The sequence below is a fragment of the Phascolarctos cinereus genome, unplaced genomic scaffold, assembly GCF_003287225.1.
Source record: "Phascolarctos cinereus isolate Bilbo 61053 unplaced genomic scaffold, phaCin_HiC Scaffold_5;HRSCAF=322, whole genome shotgun sequence".
Lineage (NCBI taxonomy): Eukaryota > Metazoa > Chordata > Mammalia > Diprotodontia > Phascolarctidae > Phascolarctos > Phascolarctos cinereus.
This window is the reverse complement of record NW_027555958.1, coordinates 82,413,555-82,436,611: the sequence shown is the minus strand read 5'-3', so window position 1 is coordinate 82,436,611 and position 23,057 is coordinate 82,413,555. Positions and strand designations below refer to the sequence as shown.

The 23,057-nt window shown below is 39.5% G+C and overlaps 1 protein-coding gene across 1 annotated transcript in view; it reads left to right on the top strand.

The window, feature by feature from the left end:
• Positions 1–23,057, top strand: part of KIF25 (kinesin family member 25) — a 104,357-nt gene that overhangs the window by 55,706 nt on the left and 25,594 nt on the right. Inside the window, exons 8-9 of the mRNA XM_020970432.2 lie at positions 1,911–1,978; positions 17,985–18,059. Of these exons, the coding sequence (XP_020826091.2) occupies positions 1,911–1,978; positions 17,985–18,059 (143 nt within the window). The remainder of the gene's footprint in view (positions 1–1,910; positions 1,979–17,984; positions 18,060–23,057) is intronic.

Sequence of the window (23,057 nt, the reverse complement as noted above, 5' to 3'; positions counted from 1 at the left end):
TGTCTGGGGACACTATGATCTGAGAGGACCCTGTCCCTGTACCATGCTGGAATATATTGAAATTATATAGTGAAACCTCAATGATTAAATCTCTTGGGAATGAAGCTCCTCTATAGGAAGCCAACTCTTTAAAAAAAAAGTGGAAGGGGAAGATTCTTTTAAAGTATATGAAACAGAGTGACCTGTATTGCACCTGTATGATGAATGTACCTCCATTGTCCAATCTGTCTGTACCATGCCTCTAAAAGTAAAAACAGCCAAGACTAGGCAGAACTGTAACATCTTGAGAAATATGTTTTTCACATCCCTAGCTTCCTTCCCCTCTCCCCTACAGAAATACCTATGTCACATAGTTATTTATACCCAGTGATTGGCTGATAACACTTTACCCAAAATTGTCACAAGAGCTCATTGCCTTGGCATTTGAATTTTAAACGCTTTGTCTCTAATTATGGAACAAAATTATATAAATCCAACTTAAGGGAAGATGGAGGAAAAGGAGAGATGATGACAAAGTACTCTTTGGAGAATTTGAGGAGGACAGTGGTTTCATGCCGGGGTTGGGGACATTGTCAGAGAAGGTGCTATGCACCTGATAGCACCTGAGCTTTGTCTTGAAGGAAGAGAAAGAATCTGAAAGGAAGAATTAACGAGGGAATGCTCTTTAGGTATGAAGGATGATCTGCACAAAACCGGCAAGGTAAAAGATGGCAGAATGAGACCAGGGAATAGTTAGTGGCCCAGTTTAACTGGAACAGAAGGAAGTGTGAAGAGGAAGAGGCTGGAATGGAGGTAGGTTGGAGCCTGATTGTGAAGGAGATAAGAGGCCAGGCTGAGGTGTTTGTATTTTATACCACAGGCAGGAGGGGACCACTGAAGTTTTGGAGCAGAGGCATGACCTGGTCAGAGCAGTTCCTTGGGAAAACTCTTTTTTCTAGGTGTGGGAAGAATGGATTTGGGAGAGGAGAGAGATTGCAGACAGGGAGGCCAAGAAGGAAGCTGTTGCAATAGTTCAGATGAGAGACGGAGAAGGCATGAATCAGGATGCTGGCTGTGAGTGGTGAAGAGACAGATGTGAGAGATTTGCTGAGGACTTTGGTGGCAAGAGAATGGGAGGAGCCTCTCACAAAAGCGGAAAGCAAAAACACTGGAATGTGGGCAGATGTTGAATCCCAAATATTTATTTTTTCTAAGAAAAAGGTCTGGTCAATTTATTTGACATTTAGGAGTTGAGATATTTGAAGGCAGTGTTCTAGCATTTCCCAATTACTGTCGACAAAAATAAAAGTGTTCGCTTTTGGGCTAATCACTATTGCCATTTAAAAATTTCTTTAAACTGTCTGACTCTTCTCAAATATGTTTTTCCATTAGTCTGTGTTTTGCTTCACATTCCACCCAGTAGATTTCCTTTCTCCTAGCCTAATTGGAGGTTAACTACTGCACATCTGTTATTCAAAGTTACCTATGCCTCTACCTATCATACCCTAAGAACAACACTGCTGAAGAAGAGAACAAAATTTGAAAGAGATTTAAACTTCCTTCTATCCTGACACAGTGTCCAAAAACTCAGTGTGATTTTAGCTTTGATAGATTAAAAATTTCACGAAAACTTTTGGAATGTTGTATAAAAATAGTACCTGAGATTCCGCTAGTTATCCTTAAGCCAAGAAGACATGCAAAATTAAAAATGGTCCTCATCCTAGCATGTCCCTCAGTTAAGCTTTAGGAAGCTTAGAAGTGGTCAGTGCTATTAGATTAAAATTCTGGTCCACTTAACTCATTTCTCTCTTGCATTTTAGTGGGTCCTCTAATATATTTTGAACTAGTTACATATTCTTTTTTTTCCATTGTGCCATAGGTATATTCCTAGTATGGCCTTACCTTTTGTTTTTAATGTTCTTTTCTGTTAGGAAACAGTCCTGGTGAGATGCAGTCGTCCTGGTCACACTTTGTTCAATAAGACATTTCAATTTGAAAGGTAGGTGACACGCAGAATGGCTTGTTAAGTAGTACTGTGCAGCAGGAGAGCAGGAGTTAGCCTGGGACTGTAGAATAAATTGTATTGGAGTGTTGACTTTGCAAGTAGAAATAAGAGGGTCCAGGTTCTCAGAACTGGAAAGGGATTTACAAGCCATTTAGTCCAACCTCTACCTAAGAATCCCCTCTACAATATCCCCAACAAAAGGTCATCCATCTCTGTTGGAAGATCTGGAGTAAGAGAGACCTAGTGACCTAGTACATTGAGTTATTACTTATTTTGACTGGTTGCACACTTTTTTTGTCTCAGAGAGTCAACAAGATATAGCGGAGAGAACACTTGGCTTTAAAAAGATGTGTGGTAATTAAAAAGGTTGAGAGACATAATTTCTGGGTAATTTGATCATTTTATTAATAATGCCAGCATTTTAATAAAAGGGTGGTCATTTCACTGTCTCTCTCTTAGACCAAAGACAATCACGGCAGCAGTCCCATGGCTTACATGTCCTTTTGGAAGAGGCATGGCAATCAACTCTGATTGGTTAAGAATTAATGAGAGAATGAATATTACAATGAGGGACTGAGAGTGACATCAGGGTACCCTTGGACAAAGACTCTCTAGCCCCAGACCACCCCCAGCTATGGGCAATTTAGATAAAAGGATCTGTCTCCACCCAATTTAGATAAAAAGGGTCTGACTCCACTCAAGCTTGATTGAATGGAATTTACCTTAGACTAGAGATTCTTTGTAAAAGTGGGTGGGATTGGATAGAGGAGGTTAGCTCAACCTTCAGAGATTGAGGTCTTAAAATGAGGATAGAAAAACTCTGAATCTCCCCAAATCATTAGTTATTAATAATCATTTCTTTCATTCGTGAGTTCAAATCCTGCCTCTTATGCTTATTAGCTGTATGATTGTGGGAAAGTCACTTAACCTGCCTCAGCTTCTTTTTTCTTTGAATGGGAATAATAATAAAATCAGGGGTACCTTCTTACAGAGATACTATGAAGTTCAAATGAGATGATGTATGTAAAAAACTTTGCAAATTTTAACAGTTTCAGGTAAACAAGGATATGCTTGCTGGAGCCACCTCAAACCAGCTAAGAAGAGCCAATTGGCAAATGTTCCAAATCAGAGTCTGATTTATTGTTTTGATGATTATCTAGACTTAAGAAAATGATGAGGAAAATGTTAGTAATGAAGATTAAACTTAAAAATGTGACATGCACACTTTTTTTGAGGGGTAAGGAGAGCTGGTTGTTAAATATTTATTAGCACACTCCTACATGCAAATGTCAGCTGTAGTTATTATTGGACATTATGCAGAGTCCAAATATTTATAGATGTGCATTTACATAATGGTAAAAACTTACACAAAGATCAGTGTTTTATGAATTTAATCATTTTAAATGCACTAAAGAAGCAAGTGCAGTTCTCAGGTACAGCCTTAACCAGATTAAAATGCAACTGGCAAATGTTTAACAAAATAAATAAAAATATTACACACCATAGTGGAAAGTCCCAGAGATCTTTGCTTGGCCTTGCGTTCTTTAAAGTTGCAACCAGTAACTTCTGTTGTTTTGCAAATGACCCAAATCTGGAAGGGATAGCTTACGAACTGGAAGACAGAATTAGGATCCAAAAAGATCGTAATGGGATGGAACATGTAGCTGTATCCAATAAGATGAAATTTAATAGGAAATCCTGTAAAGTCTTAAACTTGGTTCAAAATCCCAACTTCACAAGTACATGATGGAAGAGGCTTGTTTAGACAGGATGTCATAGTCACGTAGCAGTTTATCTGAAAAAGATCTGGGTGTTTTGACAATCTGCAGACTCCAATGTGAGTCAATAATATGATATGGAAGCCAAAAAAGCTGATTTGCTCTGGGGCTACATGAAGAAAAGCACAGTTACCAGCGATGAGGACATGATGGTTCTGCAGTTACTCTACCTTGGTCAGACCATATCTGGGTACCATATTTAGGAAGGATATTGATAAGCTGGGGAGTGTCTAGAAGAGGTCAACCAAGCTGGTAAAGAGCCTTGTGAAAAGCAATTGAAGGAACCTGGGAATCTCAGTTTCTAAATAAAAGAAGATTCAGGGGGATATAATGGATATCTGTTTCTTGTATTTGAAGTACCATTATGTAGAAGATGGATTAGGCTTGTTCTACGTGGCCCCAGAAGGTAGAACACATAAATGTGGGCACACATTGCAAAAAGACAAATTGAAGCAGTATGACAGAGTGGAGTGCTGGACTTGGAAAAGAATGCCTTTCAATGTTCAAATGTCTCTGACTCTTATTAGCTGTGTAACCCTGGGACAAGTCATTTAACCTCTTGGTGTCCAAGGAAACTTTCAAAGACTCTAAGTTGCGAAGTAGTTGCTGGCATACATCTATAGAAGTACTTTTCTAACCAGAGGTGTCCCACATCAATAAAATTGGGTCAAGACCAAAAAAGAAAAAAAAAAGACTTCCTAACATTTATAGCTATCCAAAAATAGAATGAGCTGCCTTAGACGGTCGGGTGTTCTCCGCTTGTCCAGTATATTGGAGAAAGAATTTTTGGGAGGGTATATGTTGAACTAGTTGACTTCTAAGGATCCATCCAATACTGCCTTCTGTGATGCCATGAATGCCATCCCAAAGGATTCACCTGTCAATTGGCAAGCTTTGGGAAGCCATTGAGCTGGGAAGTAGCATGAGCACCGGCCTTTAGGAAGACTGATCTGGTAGTGGAGTATGAAATCATATTGGAGGCAAAGAGATTAGTGAGAAGGCTAATTATGGGATGAGAGGTAATGAAATCCTTCACTAAAGATGACCAATCAATCAATGAGCATTTATGAAATACGTACTATGTGCCTGGCAACTAGGCAGCATAGTGGATAGAATGCTGGGCCTGGAATCAGGAAGACTTCTTTTCCTGAGTTCAAATTTGGCCTCAGACACTCACTAACCATGTGACCCTGGGTAAGTCACTTATCCCTGTTTGTCTGAGTTTCCTCATCTGCTAAATGAGCTGAAGAAGGAAATGGCAAACCGTTCCAGTATCTCTGCCAAGAAAACCCCAGATGGGGTCACAAAAGGTTGGATACTACTGAAAACGACTGAACAACAAAAATGTGCCTGGCCCTATGCTGTTCTAGGCAAAACAATCTCTCCTGTCAGGAAGATTACATTCTATCTGGTGAGACAAGTCCATATATAAATATATACAGAATACAAAGCGGTTGTTTGGGAGGGAGGGCACTAAGAAGTCAGGAAAGATCAGGAAGGTCATGTCTCTTAGAGAAAGTAAGGGATTCTGTGTGGAAGAGGTGAGGAGTGGGTGCATTCCAGGCATGGGGAACTGAAGGTATGAGCACTGTGGGAATGTAGAAAATGGGGGCAGATTCAATAGAAATTTCAGAAGAATGTTTTGGTGACTAATTAGTTGGGTGGGGTCAGGAAGTCAGATGATTCCAAGATTTTGACCCTGGGTGACTGGGAGACTGCCAGCACCATCATCCAAACTAGAGAAGTCAGGAGTAGCAGACTGAGGGTGAGTGAATATGGGAAGCGGGACGTGATTGAAAAGGAAAGGGTGTGTCATTGTCACCATCCTGCTCTGCTCCCAAGGTGACTCAGCCAGGATTGAGGGTACTTAGTCACTCACGGCCAGACAGCCCAACCACCCAACCAGTTCATGGTTTTTCAACCAAATAAGTAAAATTTAGAGTTAAATTTTTTTTTTAATTTCAATTTTGGAAATAAGGTTGAGCTACTAGTGAAACATTCAAATGAGATGGAAATGTGTTAGTTGTACTCAGGAGAGAAATGAGGCTAGAAATAAAGATTTATAGTCATTTTCATAAAAATTCATCTCAAGTCACCAGGACTAGGTGAGATTGTCGGAGGAGAGTATATAGAGAAAAGAAAGAATTTCAAGGACAAAACCTTAGGGAATGCCTGAATATTGGAGGTGGGAAGAAAGAAAACACATTAGTAGGAGACCTAGAATAGTGAAGTCTGGGCCATCGGTTCCTAACCTCTCTTTGCATAACACCTTAATGTCAAATTTTTTTGCACTCCCCCTCTCCCCATGACAGTACTGTTGCATGTTCACTAGACAATACTACCCCCATATTCCATTAGCTTCCTATATTCTCCTCCCTTTCTTAGCCAAATTCCTAGAAAACGTTGCCTATGTTTATTGAATGTATTTCCTCTCTATTCACTCCTCAGCCCTTTTCCTCCTACTTCATCTCCACTGAAATGTCTTTCTCCAAAGTTAACTAGTGATCTCTTGTTTGAAACATCTGACAACCTTTTCTCAGTCCTCATGCTTTTCAACCTAGCTGTTGGATTTAGCATGTCTCCTCCTGGACACTCTCTCCTCTCTGGGTTTTTGTAACATTCCTCCCTCTTGATTCTCCTCCTGTCTGATTGATTGTTCTCAGTCTCCTTAGCTAGTTTGTCATCCAGATAACACACCCTAACAGAGGATGTATGCCAAGGATCTGTTCTAGACACCTGGCTCTTCTCTCTCTTAGTCACCTCATCCATTCCTATGGATTTAATTATCACCTCTATGTATACAACATCAGTCTATCCCCAAGCTTTATCCCCACATCATCAAATGCCTATTGAACATTTCAAAATGGATGTCCTGGAGACATCTTAAACTCAGAGACATCTCAACTCCAAAAACAGAACTCTCCCTCCCCCCATCTACCCCTCTTCCAATTTTTTTTTCCATTTCTGTCATTCTTTCAGTCTCTATCGTTCATAATTTTAACCTTATCCTTGACTCCTCACTCTACCTCATGCTCACATATCAAATCAGTTGACAAATCTGGCCATTTTCCCTTTGATAACATTTCTTGCCTCTAATCCCTTCTTTCTGCTCATACAGCCACCATCTCAGTTCAGGCCCATCACCTCTCACCTAGATTACTTCAACAGCCTTCTAATTGGTTTCTGCTTGCTCCACAGAGCTGCCAAAATAAGTTTTCCAGCCTCCTTGCATATTACACCCCCTCTGGTCTCTGAGATCCAGTCAAACTGGTCTTTTCTTTGTTCCTCCCATCTCCGATCTCCATGCCTTTGCACTGGCTGCCCCCACACTTGAAATGCATTCCTTCCTCATCTCTACCTCACAGAGTTTTTTTCATAAGTACCTTGTATCTGTGCTCTTTATATTGATGCTGCATATAAATATATACATATATATACACACATATTTGTTGTCTGTCTCAATACAATGTAATAATAATAATAGCTAACATTATCTTAGAGCTTACCATATGCCAGAAGCTGTGCTTAAAACTTTATAATTATCATCTCATTTGATCCTTACAACAATCCTGGGAGGTAGGTGCTATTATGATCCCCATTTTATGGATGAAGAAACTGAGGTTAAGTGACTTGCCCAGGGTCACACAGCTAGTAAGTATCAAGTGTCTGGTCTGAGACTGGATTTGAACTCAAGTCCTCTTGACTCCAGGCCTGGTGCTCTATCCACTTTACTACCTAGCTGCCCTGTAGAATACACTTTCAAGAAGTTTGACCCCTGGAAAGGAAGGAGAGAGAGAGAGAATCATAGCTAGAGGGAATGGCTTGATATATTCAAAGGTATTTTTAAGATGGGGAGAATTGAACTTCTAGACAATTCAGTATAACAAATACTTTATGAAAGCAATTGTGGAAGGCATCACAGGGTTATAAAGATGAGTAAAGTGCATTACATACTGCTAAGGAGCTTACTGTGGAAGCCAGTGGAAAGAGAATGAATGAATGAATGAAATGAATGAATGAATGAATGAATGAAGAGTTCCAGCATGATCTAGCTTAATCTCACTGAACTTTATGAGAGCATGCTTTTTTCTCCCGTATCCATGATAGATTTCGTCTTGTTAAACTGATTAGCCAAAATCACTTTAAGTGAATGAGTATCCATTGCCTCATTTTCAATCAGTTAATGGTGCCAACTAGCCTTCTTGAAATGTAGTCCACAGACCTTGAGACTTGACTCAATCAATCCATGTTTTTTAACTTATGCAACCGGCTGAATAATGCTTGTTTGTTGGCTCGTTGGCCTACTTAGCTGATTCGTTTCTGAGCCAGGCGGCTTAGAAGTACTCACATAAAGTCTTTGCTCAACTTCCAACACTACTCGCAGCAGCAAACTGAACCAGCCAACCCTTCAGAGCAGCTTTTACTATTCATAAACTCAAACGAATGTTGCATGTTTCCCAAATGGAGCTCTGTGTTTCCCAGACATTTCCAGGATCCAGCACTTAGGCAAGAGTTTTGGGTTTTACCCAAAGCTTGTTACTCTGCAGATATTAGATGGTCTATGCTTTGTCCCCTTGTACCTGTTTTCACATTTTATACATCAGAGGGACGAGGCAGGATGAAAATAATCTTTTTTTTCTTCTTCTAAAAAACAGTTGTAAAAAGGAGTGTTTGGATCCTCTACCAATATTTCTTTTTCATCTGCTTTACAGAGTATAATTCAGTCTGCCTCCAAAGTTAATAAACTGTGTATGCACTTTTTACCCAGCAATATCACTGTTAGGCCTTCAGCTCCAAAGGCAGGGTTGAGGAACCTTTGGCCTCGAGGCCACATGTGGCCCTCTAGGTCCTCCAGCGTGGCCTTTTGACTGAATCTAAATTGGATTCAGTCAAAAGGCTGCACTCGAGGACCTAGAGGGCCACTTGTGGCTTCCAGGCTGCAGGTTGCCTACCCCTGTCAAAGGGATCAAAGAAGGACCCGAGTTCAAATCCAACCTCAGACACATGACACTTACTAGCTGTGGCAAGTCACTTAACCCAAACTGCCTCACCAAAAAGCAAAAAAAAAAAAAAAGGAATCAAAGAAAGAGCAGAAGGACCTATATATGCAAACATATTTATCAAAGCTACTTTTGTTGTGGCAAAGAACTGAAAACTAAAAGGGTAGCCATCAGTTGAGGGATGGCCGAGCAAATTATAGCATACGGATTTATTAGAATACTATTGTGCCATAAAAAATGACAAAACAGATAGTTTCAGAGAAACCTGGGATCTGAACTGATACTGAGTGAAGTGAGAAGCAGTAGGAGAATAATTCATACAATAACAAACTACTTTGAAAGACTCTGATCAATGCAATGACCACCTACAATTCCAGAGGACCAATGAAGAAGCAGGCTACCCATTTCCTGATATAGAAATGATAGGTTCAAGCCACAAGATGAGACAGACATTTTTGGACACAAACCAGTGGGGGAATTTATTTTGCTTGGCTGTACATATTTGTTACAAGGATTTTGTTTTTCTTTTTTCTTTTCCGGTGGGGAGGTGGGGGTGGGATGGAGACAAAATAAATGTTTGTTTAGAGCAGGGGTGGGGAACCTTCGGCCTCACGGCCTCAGTAGAAGGATTTGTTCTATAAAGTTTGGACTCAGTCAAAGGGGTGAACCTACAAGACCACATGTGCCTCGAGGCCACAGGTTCGCCACCTCTGATTTAGAGGAAGATGAAAAATAAAATAACTTTTTTTTTTAAGATTGATACAGTCTTACAGAAGACTAGAAATGAGCCTTGTTTGGAAAACTCTGATAGCACTAGGAGGCATCCCTGCAAATTATTAGTAAGAAGAACTCCCATTTATAGACTGTTTCAGGGTTTGACAAACACTTTCTTAGTAACAGTCCTGTGAAGTAAGTAACACATGTTGTTATTGTTAGAGATTAAATGACATATTATAGAACCCTAGCATTTTTGTGCCAGAGGGGATATTGGTGACCATCTAGTCCAAACTCTTAATTTTACAGATGAAACTGAGGGCAAGAGAGGTTAAATGCTATTAATTAAATGATTAAATTTAATAAGTTAAATGATGTTAATCAGTGTGGTGAGTAAAATGACACGGAGGCAGACTGAGGCAGAGCAGTTTATGAACAGTGACACTTACGGAACGGGTCAGACCGTTCCCCCTCAGTTGGGTCAGCAACCACAGTGGAACTGAAAAGAACATCTTTACTGAGAACCTATTGAAACCCAAAAGAGTGCAGGGAGAGTTTGGGGCAGTGGAAAAGGTTTACAATTAGCTGCAGCTGGGGAAAGTGGGCTGGCCTTCAGCTATGGCTTGTCAAGTCTCTGTCTAACAATTAAGAAATTGCTTTATGAGCCTCACTTAGCTCTAGTAATCTTGGCCAGAAAATCAGGACCACCCCAATCATATCTTCCCCCCAGTACACACACACACACACACACACACACACACACACACACACACACACACACACACACACACACACACACACACACACACACACACACACACACACTTCTCCCTTGTGAAGGAGATGAGACCCAGAAAAGTCAAATTATCCACAATCAGCACCAGAGCCGAGACTACCATCTATGTAGGGCAAATCCACCTTTGCTCTGTGTATCACCCAATAAGATCTAAAGTAGAAATGAGGCTCACAGATTGGAGGGAACAGGAGAAACAGCTTGACGGTGACTGAATAAAGAAGGAAAGACCCAGTGTACATAGAGTGCAATTTAAAGTACCCCAACGATGCCATGATCCCATGTGTTCAAGGTGCTTCTCAGCAAGGAGGCAAAGAGTTAAAATAAAAATCCGCCTGAGAATGCTGCTTTGGGGCAATGTTTTTTCAGCATTTAGTCACAACTCATTTTTATAAACACTGGAGCATATGGTTCTTATGAACTCAAAACACTATTTTTTTTAGCAACTTTTTATGGCTCTAATAAATGTCAAAATATTTGATTTCTCTTCAGAAAGAAAATTCCGGCTTTCAGCATTTTATTCCTTTAAAAAAAAGTTTATCAATGAATCAGGAGGAAAAGCGATTCAGGAATGCAATTAATGTTAATATAGGAGAAATAATATCAAAGGAAAGTTAGCCTTTAGGTGGACAAAAGAATGTTGTAAAACTCGGTGATAATAGCCATTCCAGACATGAGAGATGTTAGAGGCAGCTCGGTGGCACAGTAGATAGAATAATGGAAATGGAGTCATAAAGACCTAAGCTTGAATTCTGAGCTACTTGGTCTCAGTTTCCCTATCTGTAAAATGAAGGAATTGGGCTCAGTAGCCTCTAAGCTACCTTGTAGCTCTAAATTAGCGATCCTGAATTCCATTTGGCTCTGTGTGTTTTACATATCTGAAGGTTCAAGTGTTCTGAATATGATTGTTTAGGAATCTTCATTAATAATAATAGCAACAAGCATTTATATAGTACCTTAAGGTTTGCAACGTGTTTTACAAATATTTTCTTATTTATTCTCACAACAACCTTGAGAAATAAGTGTTACTATTATCCTCATTTTACAGATTCAGAAATTGAGGTAGACAGAGGTTCAATGGCTTGCCTGGGGTCACACAGCTAGTAAGTGTCTGAGGCACGATTTGAACCACGTGTGGCCTCGAGGCTGCAGGTTCCCGACCTCTAAACATTCCAAGTCTGTTCTCCCATCAGTACATAACAGAGTCCAAGGGAAAAGTGGGTTCAAGCTTAGAAAGGACAAGGGGTAAAGGACTAACTCCCAGCTTCTAGTTGCTGTAAGTTCTTCTCCTCCCATCCCCTTGAAGAATATTCAAGAAATAACCATTAGGTATGTTGCAGCTTACTGCTAGGCTCCTCATAGACTCTTGAAGCTGCATTTCCTCCCTGTGTCTAATGTAGCCTTGGTTTCTGATGAAGCTACTGTTGCCAGCTACTGCTGTCCCAGGGATGTTACAAAGATCGTTCAAAGGATTGGAGGGATCAGGGTGGTTCATCTGTTCCCCTGACCCCCTAGAAGATTCCCTTTCAGGAGCTTGGATGGAGAAGCTATCACCTCTCCACCACCAGATGCTCAAATATTCCAGTTCCAAATTGATCAGTTGTTTTCTACAAAATGTATAGGATATGACTGAATTTCTTCAGCCAATCCTAACATACTCCTTGTGTTGTTTCACTTATCTGAATTCCTAAAATATTGCAAGAATTACTAAAACAGCCTTCATTCCTAAATTGATCAAGGACTTTTAAAAATACCTAGTCAAAATGCCTTTGAATGATTGACTCAATAGAGATGTCTAAGATTTCTTTACAACTAGTTTCTACTTCTGATTGATTGGTTTGATTAAGATAAGTCAGGACTCAGGACAGCTAGGTGCCTCAGCGGATAAAGCTCCAGGCCTGGAGTCAGGAGGACCTGAGTTCAAATTTAGCCTCAGACACTTACTTAGCTGTGTGACCCTGGGCAAGTCATTTAATTCCATTGACTCAAAAAAAAATTAAGTCAGGAGTCACTGTGATTATTGAGGTAGAGGTAAATATTTATCAGTTGTTAAACCATTTATTAATTTCTAGACTTAAGAAAGTGATGGAGAAAATGTTAATAATTCCAATTAACTTAAAAATGGATCATGAATATTTGCCCCCTTCCAGAGAGCTGCTTGTTAAATATTTACCAGTTATTAAACCATTTATTAATTGTCTGGACTTAAGAAAGTGATGGAGAAAATGTTGACAATGTAGATTAACTTAAAATGGATCATGAGTACTCCCCCCCTTCCAGAGAGCTAGTTGTTAAACATTTACCAGTTGTTAAACCAATTGTTGATTGTCTAGATTTAAGAAAGTGTTAATAATGCAGATTAAACATTTACTGGTTGTTAAATAATTTTTCACTGGGGACACTTCTCTTACATCGCATTCTGAATTCACACACTGATGAGATTCTCGCTTCTAGCAAGTGAGAAGGGGAAGGAATGTGTGGAAAGTACATGACATTTGTAATAACCCCACAGTCATGGCTGGCTTTCTTTGAGAAGAGTAGGCAAAGGGACTCCATTAACACCTCCTCACTCTCCAGATTATTATTTTTAGTCCTGGTCTCTCCACTAACTAGCTCTCTGACGTCAGGCAAATGATTGGACCCCTCTCTGTGTTTCAGTTTTCTTATTTGGCAAATGAGGAGGTTGAATCGATTAAACCCTAAGGTCCCTTCCAACTCTAACATTCTCTGATTCTCTAATTCCCTGATTTTCAGTCGATAGCCAATCAGATTTCTGGGAACTACCCACACACACTACATCGTCCTGGTCTGCTCCAATTCAGCAGATCGAACTCTGTGTTTTCCCGGGTGTTTAGGAGAGATGACTTAGGTCACAGCTGAGGGCAAGACTAAATCAGGCTATGGGGAAAGATCAGCCAAAGCAGGGGGAGATATCATGAGAGAAGCTCTCCTCAGGGACTGAGGCTGCTACCTTTAGATGTCAAATTCCTCAGTGAAGGTAATGATTTTCATGCCTTGTCCCTATAACTTTATTCTCAAACAACCCCCATGCTCATTCCTGATTATGATCTATAGGGTCTTTAGTCCTGAAACAACTCCAAAGGATGTTAGGCTTTTTCTTGATGTTCGAATGAGAGGACTTGAAATGTTTAGTTTTATTTTTCAGGCCTTCTCCTTGCCATAAATTATTTTCAGAGGTATCACTCCACTTTTCAGACAAATATTTTAAAGGAGCAAAGTACATCACTGGAAACCAGTTATTGTTTTCTCTTGGTTTTAAAAATGAAATAACTGATTGATAGAAATACAAAGTTGGCACATAAGATTATAGATTCAGAACTGGAAGAGATCTCCGAGAACAGTTAGTCAACTCTCTCATTTTACTCATCAGGAAACCCAGGCCTAGGGAGGTTACTTGACCAGGGTCATACAGGTAGTAAGTGTTAACAATAGGATTTGATGCTATCCAAATCCAAAGAAAGAACTATGGAGTTTGAATGCAGATCGAAGCATAATATTTGCCGTTTTTTTTTCGTCTGTTATGTTTTGTTTCCTCTTTCTTGTGGTTCCTCCTATTAATTCTAATTCTTCCTTACAATATGACTAATGTGAAAATATGTTTAATAGAAAAGTACATGTAAAACCTACATCAGATTGTGCTCTGTCTTGGGGAGAGAGGTGGGGAGGGAGGGGGAAAAAATTTTTAAACCCCAAAGCTTATGGAAATGATTGTTGATTAATCAAAATAAATTAATGAAAAAAAACCAATAGATTTGAAACCAGTTCCTTTACTCCAAAGCTGATGCTGTAAACCGAATATTATGGTAGCCACAAAAATAGTGACTATTAATGAAGAGCCTGCTCTGTGCAAAGCACTGGTCTAGGAGTAACATTTGTATGTAACATTATACCAGCCTTCCTAGATTCACAATATAACAGAGGGAATAGAACACAAACACAGCTAAATGGGTGATACATAGTAATATAACAAATGCATCAGAGATTTATAAATCAAAGTGCTCTGTGAGATCTGAGTGGGAAATCATTAACAATAGGGGAGAACAGATCAACTCAAACATTAAGTGCCAATTGGGTACTAGGCACTGGAGAGAAAAAGAAAAAACAAAGAGTCCATGTTGGTAAGATACTACCACTAGCTAATATGCTACTAGGGAGAAACAATGTGTTCACAAACAAGCATAATAAATTTAGGAAAGATAAAACACCAATAGCTGGGGGAATCAGGGAAGACCTCATGGAGGAGGTAGCATCTGACTTAAGCTTTGAAAGATGATAAAGATCATGAGAGGCAAACTTCCTTTTCTCTTCTTCTCTTGATTTCCCATCACCCAGATGCCTTCTGCTTCTGTCTCCTCCTTGACTCAGTCTTGTGTAGTGAGATAGCCCTTCTCCTTGCTAAGGCAAACACCTTTACATGCACATGCAATCCCGTTCTATCCTGTCTTCTCCAGGAGATTTCCCCCTACCATCCCCACTCTCTCAATGACTCTATAAGAACATAATAAATAATATAATCATATATTGTTTTCATTGGAGAAAGATTCCATGAGATAAAGGAGCTATTTAATGTTTTTATTGTAGCCTTATTATGTAGTGCTATTGATGTACATCAATATGTAAGATATTTTGGCTCAATTACCTCCTTGAGTTAGAAGTCACATTTAGTTTTAAGGAGACATGAACATGGGTTGTTATTCATTATTATTAGATAATGAATTGTTATTAATATTATTATTATTCACCTGATCCTCATAAGACTTGAACTAAAGGCCCTTCATCTTCCTGGTTGTCTTCCTCTGAATGCCTTCCAATTTATCAATGTTCTTCCTAAAACTTGGTGCCAAGAACTGAAGACAAGACCCCAAATATAGCCCAACCAGTGCTACTTTTTCACCTCCTTATTCCCAGGCACAACACCACTTCTAAGACAACCCCAAATCAGATTAGCTTAGCTATCATATCACACGATTGACTCTCATTGAACAGGAAATCTATAAAGCTCTCAATCTTTTTAGGCAAACGATGTCTAGAATTTCCTCCTCCCACATAACGAGCTCCATTTTAGTTGGAGGTACTTGTGGACATTTAGGGATGGTAGTAGTACAGGTGAATGTGAAGCTAAGAAGAGATGTCAAAACTGAAGACACAGATGAGAAAATTATCGACAAAGGCATTGTTGAAGCTACACTAGCGAATAAGATTGTAAAAAGAGAGAATGTAGAGAGAGAAGATGCACAAGGAGAAGGCTCAGGGACTGAGCCCCATTAAGGACCTGGGAAGAGCATGAGGAGCTATCAATGGCGACAGAGGAAGAATGGTCAGAGAAATTAGAAGAGAACCTCGACTAGAGTATAGAGCATCACAAGCTAAGAAAGGAGAGAATCAAAGAGAAGTCAGAGGATGAGGACTGGGGAAAAAGAAGATCATGGGGTTTCAATTGAATTGAGTAAGTGTTAGTTTGCTAAATAAGTGCCTACTGTGTTTCAGGTACTGTAATAGGGGCTGGGAATGCAAAGACCGAAATGAAAAAGTCTGACTTTAAGGTGCTGAACCTTGCATAGCACTAAGAGACTGAGGGGAGGAGGGGGAGCATTTGATGCTTAAGAGAACATTAAGTGGTTTGCTTTGAGAACAGTTTTGGAGGAGGGGTCCAAGCCAGGGATCAAGGAGAGAGTATGTCATCAGGAAACAGAGGCATCATGTCTGAGCAATTTTTCAAGAAGCTTCATGGTGAGGTACAGGACATAGAGCAATGACTAGATGGTGAAGGTTGGGGGGTTTTTGTTGGCTTTTTCAGGATTTTAGGTAAGCTTAAAGGAATGAGAGAATCAAGGGTATTGGCAAAGGAATTATCCTCAGTGAGTCATAGAGATCTCTTCTGTAACCGGAGGGAGATGATTCAGAGCTTTGAAGAATGGAGGAGAGGAGTTGAGAGGGTTTTATGTGGGAGGGCCTCAATCTCTTAGAGAAGAAGACCAGACCTCCTTTAAGTGTGTGTGTTAGTGGAGGGGAGGGGTGGCTATACTCTTGGTGATGAGAGATGTAAAGAAAGGATTTGCAATGCTCTCAGGATTAGATAAGGGTAGAATAGCTGTTGTTCAGTCTTTTCAGTTGTGTCTGACTCCTTGTGACCCTAATGGGGTTTTCTTGTCAGAAATACTAGAGTGGTTTGCCATTAAAGAGTAGAATAGAAGGTTTATGAAATGGCAATGACAATGGAGCAGCTAGGTGGCACAGTGAAGAGTCAGGAAGATTCATCTTCATGAGTTCAAATCTGGTCACAGACACTAGCTATGTGACCTTGGGCAAGTCACTTCACCCTGTTTGCCTCAGTTTCTCATCTGTAAAATGAGCTGGAGAAGGAAATGGTAAGCTACTCCAGCATCTCTGCCAAGAAAGGGGTCAGGAAGAGTCAGACATGACTGAAAAACAACTAAACAACAAAGTTTAATTTGGGAGATTTTGCTATATGTGCTTACTGAGATTTTCTTTGTTTTACAGGTAGTGAGGAGATTGTTTGTTTGCTTTTAACAGGTTGGCTTCCTGCCTTTGGCATGACTCCCTCATTACTGGTATAGACTAGTCTGTGTATTTCTGGAGATTAATTGAATGCAGAGAAGTCTTCCCAGCGTTTTCTTCATTTTGCACCCCTGTCCCAGGATATTAAAATTGGTTGGCCCTCTGAGATTCATCTAATCCACCCTCCTCATTTTACAGATGGTGAAACTGAGGCCAGGGAAAGTAAAGACCTGCTTAGTAGGATGGCTTCACCTAAGGACTCCCGAATCTTCAGATTTAACCACAGTGGTGGTATGGTAAATAGAGCGTTTTGGAAAAAAGAAAAGTCTTGGGAAAGTTTAGTTTCAGCTGAAGTGAAAACTCAGATTTCAGGAAACTATACGAAATTCTGAAATCAAAACAGCATTTGACTAATGAGAGAATCCATTGGTGTTGACAGTACAGGGTTTTTGGCAGGCTGTCCCTTAGTGTTAATTTTATTGTTTGGCAACATTCTATGCCTCTTTGTTCAGTGAACAGTGCTCATTGGGTTCTGCTTCCAAGCTTACCTTGTTTATAAACTTAAGAGCCACATTTAGACACTAGGTATCTGTAGTATGAATTGAAGATCTGCTAATTGACTTTGTGCCTAGGGGGAACAAAGCTTTTAATATATCCAATCATAAAAGAACAAATGCTTATGTTGAACTGTTGTTTAGGATAGAATTTTTACATTTTCTTGTAAAAAGAATTGTATCGTTGCTGTAACAAGGTCACAGAGCCTAGCACGTAGTAGCCCTTATAGGGCCTTAAAACCCGCTTTATGACACGACTTAACCTGGACCACAAAAAGGCTCATTTAGTTGTAAGATAAATACAGTGTTTTAAAGCTTTACGAGCAGTATCTTTCTCCTTATATTCTATCGTACATTTTGGTTTAAGGAGACAGGGAGAAATAGTCACGCCCTCATTCTCTATTCTTTGGCCTCAGTTAACTTGACACAGTCACAAACCTCATTTCTCTTTTACTTTGAAAGAACATCGAACCTTAATTTTGATGAGTAGTTCAAATGGCACTGGTCACGGGAAATACGCCAGTGATTTTTTTTTTCCTTTCAATCTTAAGTTTGTGTTGCTAAAGAAATCTGTCTTCTTTTTTTCTTTCACTAAAACGCCATTTCTTCTTTTCCCATCAGAGTTTATAGTCCTTTGGAGTCTCAGAAGATAGTGTTTGGAGATGTGTGCCCCCTGCTTACATCTCTCTTAGATGGGTAAGTTAAGAAAAAAAACAATTTTTATGTCAGTGCTAACATTTGTAATTAATTTTCTGAAGGAATTTTCTGCTTTTCTGCTTGTGTAAACAAGAAAATACAATAATAGTTTTATTGTGTGGTAGTGTAGGCATACCCAGGAAAAAAAAAAGGTTGCCCAGGTTAATATCATTTCCCCAAAATGTCATTAACACATTATAACCCCCTCCACACACACATAAAAGTGCGAAACCCCATCTGCAATGTTATTCAGTCAATCATCTTTTAGAACCAAATTCTAGTGGAATATTATTTCACCTGACATCATGTTTTCAAAGAACCAATTAACACAATAGATTACACAGGGCTATACTTATATTAACAGGAGTTTTTGTTTGCTTTTAAACAAAAATTGCAGGTGAACTCTAAAACATTTCTCATATGGGGAGCATAGTTGAAAATGCTGACCGAAGAGCCTTGTAACTGAGTTAAGTAGTGAATATGGCAAGAGTTTGTTTGGGACTTTTCTTTGTATTGTATTGTTTACCACAATAAGTAGGATTATGATTGTTTCTGTGATGTCGTCTGCTCTTCTCTCCTGTACTTACTTTATGTTTCAGAACGTTTAAAAAAATGTAGCAGGAGCAATCTGTCAGTAACATTAGCTTCAGAAAGGGAATGTCTCCCTCTGGGAATCAGTCTTCTGTTCATCACAGACAGAGCTCCTGTTCACTTCAATAGGAGTTTTCAGTGCTACGTAGGAGTGAAATCTGGACTAATTTTGATCTCTTGTAGCCCAATGCAGAGGTGAGGAACCTGCAGCCCTGAGACCACATGTGGCCTTCTAGGTCCTTGCGTGCAGCTTTTTGACTGAGTCCAAGTTTTATAGAACAAATCCTTTTATTAAGGGGATTTGTTCTGTGAAGTTTGGTTTCTGTCAAAGGGCCACACTTGAGGACCTAGAGGGTCACATGTGGCTTTGAGGCTGCAGGTTCTCCACCCTTGGCCCAGTGGTTATGAGTCAGTCATGAGGGAGAGGAAATTCACTGAACAATAATTTGTAGATTGTCCTTATTCATTTAATAGACACACACATAGGAGGCATAGACTTTCCACATCAGTTTTGTAAGACTGTGTAAAATTCAGTTTTGCAGGTTGCATTCACTTTCCCAAAGAGAGATTATTTATATTGAAAATTATCAAACAAAAACTTATGTGCAATCGGTAGCAAAAGAGTAGACCCTTTTGTTAAAGGCTCTATATGTATCCACAGTATACTAAGCATCTAATGAACACATAACCTGTCACAAGGTATAGGTTGTAATATTTTTTAGACTACATCTGTGATTTCACTGGCATTCCCAGAGAAGGGTATCTGCCAGTGAGGAAACTCCCTCTACCAATTCAGAGGGAATAGTTGTTCTGCAACTGATAATCTTAGAAAGTTATCTGGGGGCACCAAGGGTCTTTGTCTTGGGCAGGACTTGAGGCTAGGACTTTCAGGCTTCAAGGCCAGTTCTCTATCCACTACACTATGCTGCTTCTTTAACATGGCATGATGGGATATGGCATGACACGACAGGACCTAGCACACAGCCCAACACCACATGGCATGCCATACCAAGCATGCAGAATCAACATGAATGGCCCACACAAAGCATTCTTTCTCATGATGTCTTGGAGCTTCTGTTTGACCTTTTCTTCCTGAATGCTGAGATTTCCACATTCATTTAGGAAATATTCTTCAGTTGAAAACTTATCATTGTCAGCCATCATATAAGCAGAAGCAGATTCCAGAGAAGAGAAAGAAAGGCTCATGGGTCAAAGCCATCTGTCTCAGAGTTGCTTTTTCTTTACAAATATGAAACAGATGACATTATTTTGAGCTTCTATTTCTCCCTATGGAGCTGCTTTTTTAAAAAAAAAATTATGAGCTCCAAAATAGTCTGAAACATCCCTATAAGAAAAAACATTTTGAATGCCAATGATCTCCTGTGGATACTATTCCAAAAGCCAAAAGAATGCAGATGGATGGGCATAGGAAGGGAGGGGGTAGAGGAATGAAGGGCTTTTTGGTCGTGTGTGTGTGTGGTTTTTTTCTTTCCTTTTTCCACAGATACTGACATCTTTAGACTTGTCATTTGGGAAAATGAAAACAGGGGCAACAGGAATTGTCATCGATTTTTTGATTAGTTTTCATCGGAGGTTTAAGAGTTTATCCAGGAGATCGATGATGCTGCCTGGAATTGCTAATGACTTTTGGAACATTCTCCCTATGTGAATCAGAGGTTTCAATTAATCCAAATTGCACTTTCACTCTCTCTGTCTGTGTCATTTATCTCAGAACAAACAAACAAGCGAACCCTAGAATAACAGCTTTTTATTGCTATGATGCATCTGCCAGGTAACAGAAAAATTTGAGCTGGGGTCCAGCGATATTTTAAATTTTCACAGGGGCTGTGCACCAAGTAAGCCTTAGCACTGATCTCTAAACTTTTTTCAATTTATAAACCAAACTGTGAATTTAAAATTTCTAGAAAAAATACTGCTACATGGGGCAGCTAGGTGGTGGGGTGCATAGAGCACCGGCTCTGGAGTCAGGAGGACCTAAGTTCAAATCCAGCCTCAGACCAAACACTTGACACTTACTTGCTGTGTGACCCTGGGCAAGTCACTTAACCCCAACTGCCTAAAAAAAAAAATACTGCTACAAAGAAACATTGTTTTATATCCTAAACTTCTCCCAAATGTTAAAGATCTGCAAGTTTTCCTCCCTATTGATGGCATACACACTCTATGCTTTATCAGAGAACTCAGAATAACATAATTAAAAGAAACTTTAATAATGCATGTGGTCCTTGAGGCAAGATTGTCTTCAAACCATTACAGGTCAATGACACTTCTTTTCTTGGAGCCTCAGTTTCCAAATCTGTAAAACGACAGGAATTAGGTGAGGTGGTCTGCATGGCATCTGAGAGTTCTAAAAGTCTATGATCCTAGTGCAGCTTACTACTCTAATAGTACTATCTTCCATTTACATATTGTCCTAAGAATGCTTTAAATACATTAGGTTATTTGAACCTCAGATCAGCCTTATTAGGTATGCAGTCCAAGTATCATTATTCCTATATATAGATTTGGAAACTGAGGCTCAGAGCAACATACTCACAGTCATATAGCTAGTAAATGGCAGAGCTGAAAAAAGAAAAGTGCTGTTTAAAACAGTTGGTGAATATTAGTTTCCATGGATATGGAAAGCATGGATTATTGTTAGAAAAAATGTAAGTGCTCTAACAATCATTGGGAATTGTGGTCTTGGTCAGTCCTGGTACTTTTTGGGTTACCAGCGTGATGCTAATGATTTCTAAAACTATTTTTAAATCAAAATAAAATCTATAGACATTCACAAGGTAGAATATACATGTGCACTGTTGAGGGCTTGCACTGATGGGTTTGAGGGTTTAGGCCAGGCTGGGTTTTTCTAGTTGCCTGTCCATTATCTGAGAGCTACCTAGGTCAGAACATGGGCTCTCCGACCCCTCCCAGACGCTGTCTTTCCCTTGAGAAGATGAAGGACTTTCAACAAGCCTTGAAAAATAACCAGAAGTGAAGAGATGATTCCGGGGGGACTCTCCCCAGTTACTGTTACCATGAGAAAAATTATTGTTGATACTTGGCTTTTTCCACTCTGGGTTCTGTTTCCACAAACGGGGTATGATAACCCTAACCCTCAGATCAATAAACAGAGCTTGTTCTTAACTTGCTACCCCTTGGTCCGCGTGATCTCTTTCTCTCTCATACCTCACCGGCAATTAAACACAGTCATGGATGCAGGCGTCCGCGACAGTGCACTGGGTAGCCGGATTTCTTAAGAGCAAACTCTGCCATTTAATAATGATACAGTCGGTACTTATTGAAGAACAGCCATTTGGTTGGCTGTGGGATATGGGACTGCCTTCATGACTCCAAGTGCAATGGATTTGGGTTCCAATGACTAGATTTCTGGCCCTGTGCAAGCTCCTCCACCTCTTCATTTCAACTGTATCCTCTAAAATATGGCTAGCTCCTGGTTAGTGTATAATGGATTCCTTGAAGTGGTTGCATTATTAAAATTTGCACCATTCAAAGATGAAATTATTTAAAATGTGGTCTTTGGCTCAAGCTCAATGGCAATATGCAACATGAATTCAAATAATGTGACCACTCCAGAGAGGGATTTGCTATCCACATTTATCAAGACTTAGCACGATGGGTGGGTACCTCATAGGGTGCTTGTGAGGAAATTGATCTGTGTACCCTGAAGTGCTCTATAAACATGACTTGTTGTTTACATTACTACTACTAAAAAGGTTCTTCTGAGATTTGTACCAGTTCCCTAGAAAAGGGAGGGAATTGTATTAATATATTCAAATAACCCCCAAAACACCAAGGAAGGGGAAAAGAACTAATGAGGTATATGAAGCATATATGCAAGAGAGTAAGAGATTTTCTCAAATGATTTTCTAGCAAAACTCTAAAACATCATAAAATTTTAGATTTAGAGCTAGAAGAGACCTCAGAGATTTTAAAGATCAATGTCTTCATTTTATTTTAAATTTTTAAAAAAATTCTGAACTTAAAAAAAGAGAGCATTCCCATACACAGAGCAGAGCACAGAAAGAGGATTCTTTATGAAATCGCAACTCTCCACTTCATAGTCCTCGCTTTTAAAAAAGCATACAATAAATTCTATGCTTTGCTTTCATAATTATCTTGCTTGTCTGTGCTTCTTTCTGAATATTTTCTTTTGTATATTTAAAAATATTACAATAACTTTTTTTAGCATTAATTTTGCTAATCCCCCACCCCTAATTAATGGAGAGGAAGAAAGAAAGAAGGAAAAAAAACAACCCTGGAACAAATAAACAAAGTTAAACAAAATGAATGCATACACTCTGCCCAGAAATTAATGTTTTTGTAGCTGGAGGTAAATAGCATACATCATCATTATCATCATCATCAACATCGTCCATAGGTCCT